Here is a 1243-nt window from a genome sequence, read left to right on the forward strand (position 1 = left end):
TGTCTGTTTCTACTAACAAGGGTCAGTAAAGTGAGAGCTACTGTGTGTAATGCATGGGCACTTCTTTTGGCTGTGTACTTGTTCATAAAGTTTCTCAATGGTAGAAAACCATGTGTAACGTAAGTTAAACATTTTTTTGTCATGTTCAAAGGGATTGTTGTTTCTTTTCGCAAACGAGCTTGAGGGAGATAATTTACATGGCGTTGAGTTTACAAGAAAATTCATGAATCACAAGCTCTAATGTAACGCACGTACCTTAGAGTTTAAATTTGTTACGAAATTAGACAGCAAACGTTATATTTCTTAAATAATCACTTTGTCAAAAATGGTTTTCAGGAAAACAATCAGTGTTGAGCAGAAGGCTTTAGCAGTGTGTTTGAGAAGAGAATGTAACTTGTCTTATGAACAGATAGCCGCGAAGTGCAGAATATCCAAAAGTTCTGCACAACGCATAGTTAGATGCGCTCCGTTGGCGAGAAAACGAAGTGTACTTTCAAAGATGGGAAGGCCCAAGAAATTACAAGAAAGACATAAATGTATGCTTATTCGTACTTTCAAGAAAATAAGGGCTACTAATGACAACTTTACCTTGAAAGAGTTGGTTAAAGAGAGTGGACTGAATATGACAATGGCAAGTAAGAGCACATTTTACCGATTTCTTCGTGAGCGCGGCTATCATTTTCTTCAGGCCAGACAAAAAGGGCTAGTGACTGCTGAGGATCGTAAGAAACGTATAAAATACGCCAGGGAAATGAAACGCCATTTGTTAGAGTATCCTAACTTTTGGAAAGAAGATATCGCATTTTACTTGGACGCAGTTTCTTTCATTCACAAAGAAAATCCCATGTGTGACGCAAGCTCACCAAAGGCAAGAGTTTGGCGAAAGAAAGGTGAGGGACTTCAGGTTACTGCAAAAGGGTCTAACAGTCTTGCAGGAGGACGGAGACTTCATATACTGGTGGCAATTGCATATGGAAAAGGCATTATTTTGAAGGAAATATTCGAGAAAATGAATGCTGTTTTTTTTTCTCAGTTTATAAAAGACAATTTTAATTCATGCTTTACTCAAGCAGGACCAAAAAGAAATGGAAGACGTTTATTTTTAATGGATAATGATCCCTCGCAAAACTGCAAAGCTTCAGTTAGAGCTATGGAACAGAAGCTGAACACCATAAAATTCTGCCTCGTTCACCAGATCTCAATCCTATTGAAAATATTTCTCATGTTGTTAAAAAGAGTTTAG

The 1243-nt window shown here is 37.6% G+C and overlaps 1 protein-coding gene across 1 annotated transcript; it reads left to right on the top strand.

Annotated features, from left to right (window-relative positions):
• Positions 1-325: 325 nt before the first annotated feature.
• On the top strand, positions 326-1243 carry LOC138037099 (uncharacterized). The gene has a single exon (XM_068883097.1). It carries the CDS (start codon positions 326-328, stop codon positions 1241-1243), a length of 918 nt encoding a protein of 305 aa, XP_068739198.1.

Source organism: Montipora capricornis, chromosome 2, assembly GCF_036669925.1.
Source record: "Montipora capricornis isolate CH-2021 chromosome 2, ASM3666992v2, whole genome shotgun sequence".
Lineage (NCBI taxonomy): Eukaryota > Metazoa > Cnidaria > Anthozoa > Scleractinia > Acroporidae > Montipora > Montipora capricornis.

Coding starts and splice junctions, on each gene's coding strand:
- LOC138037099 (XM_068883097.1), top strand. CDS start 326: ATGGTTTTCAGGAAAACAATCAGTGTTGAGCAGAAGGCTTTAGCAGTG.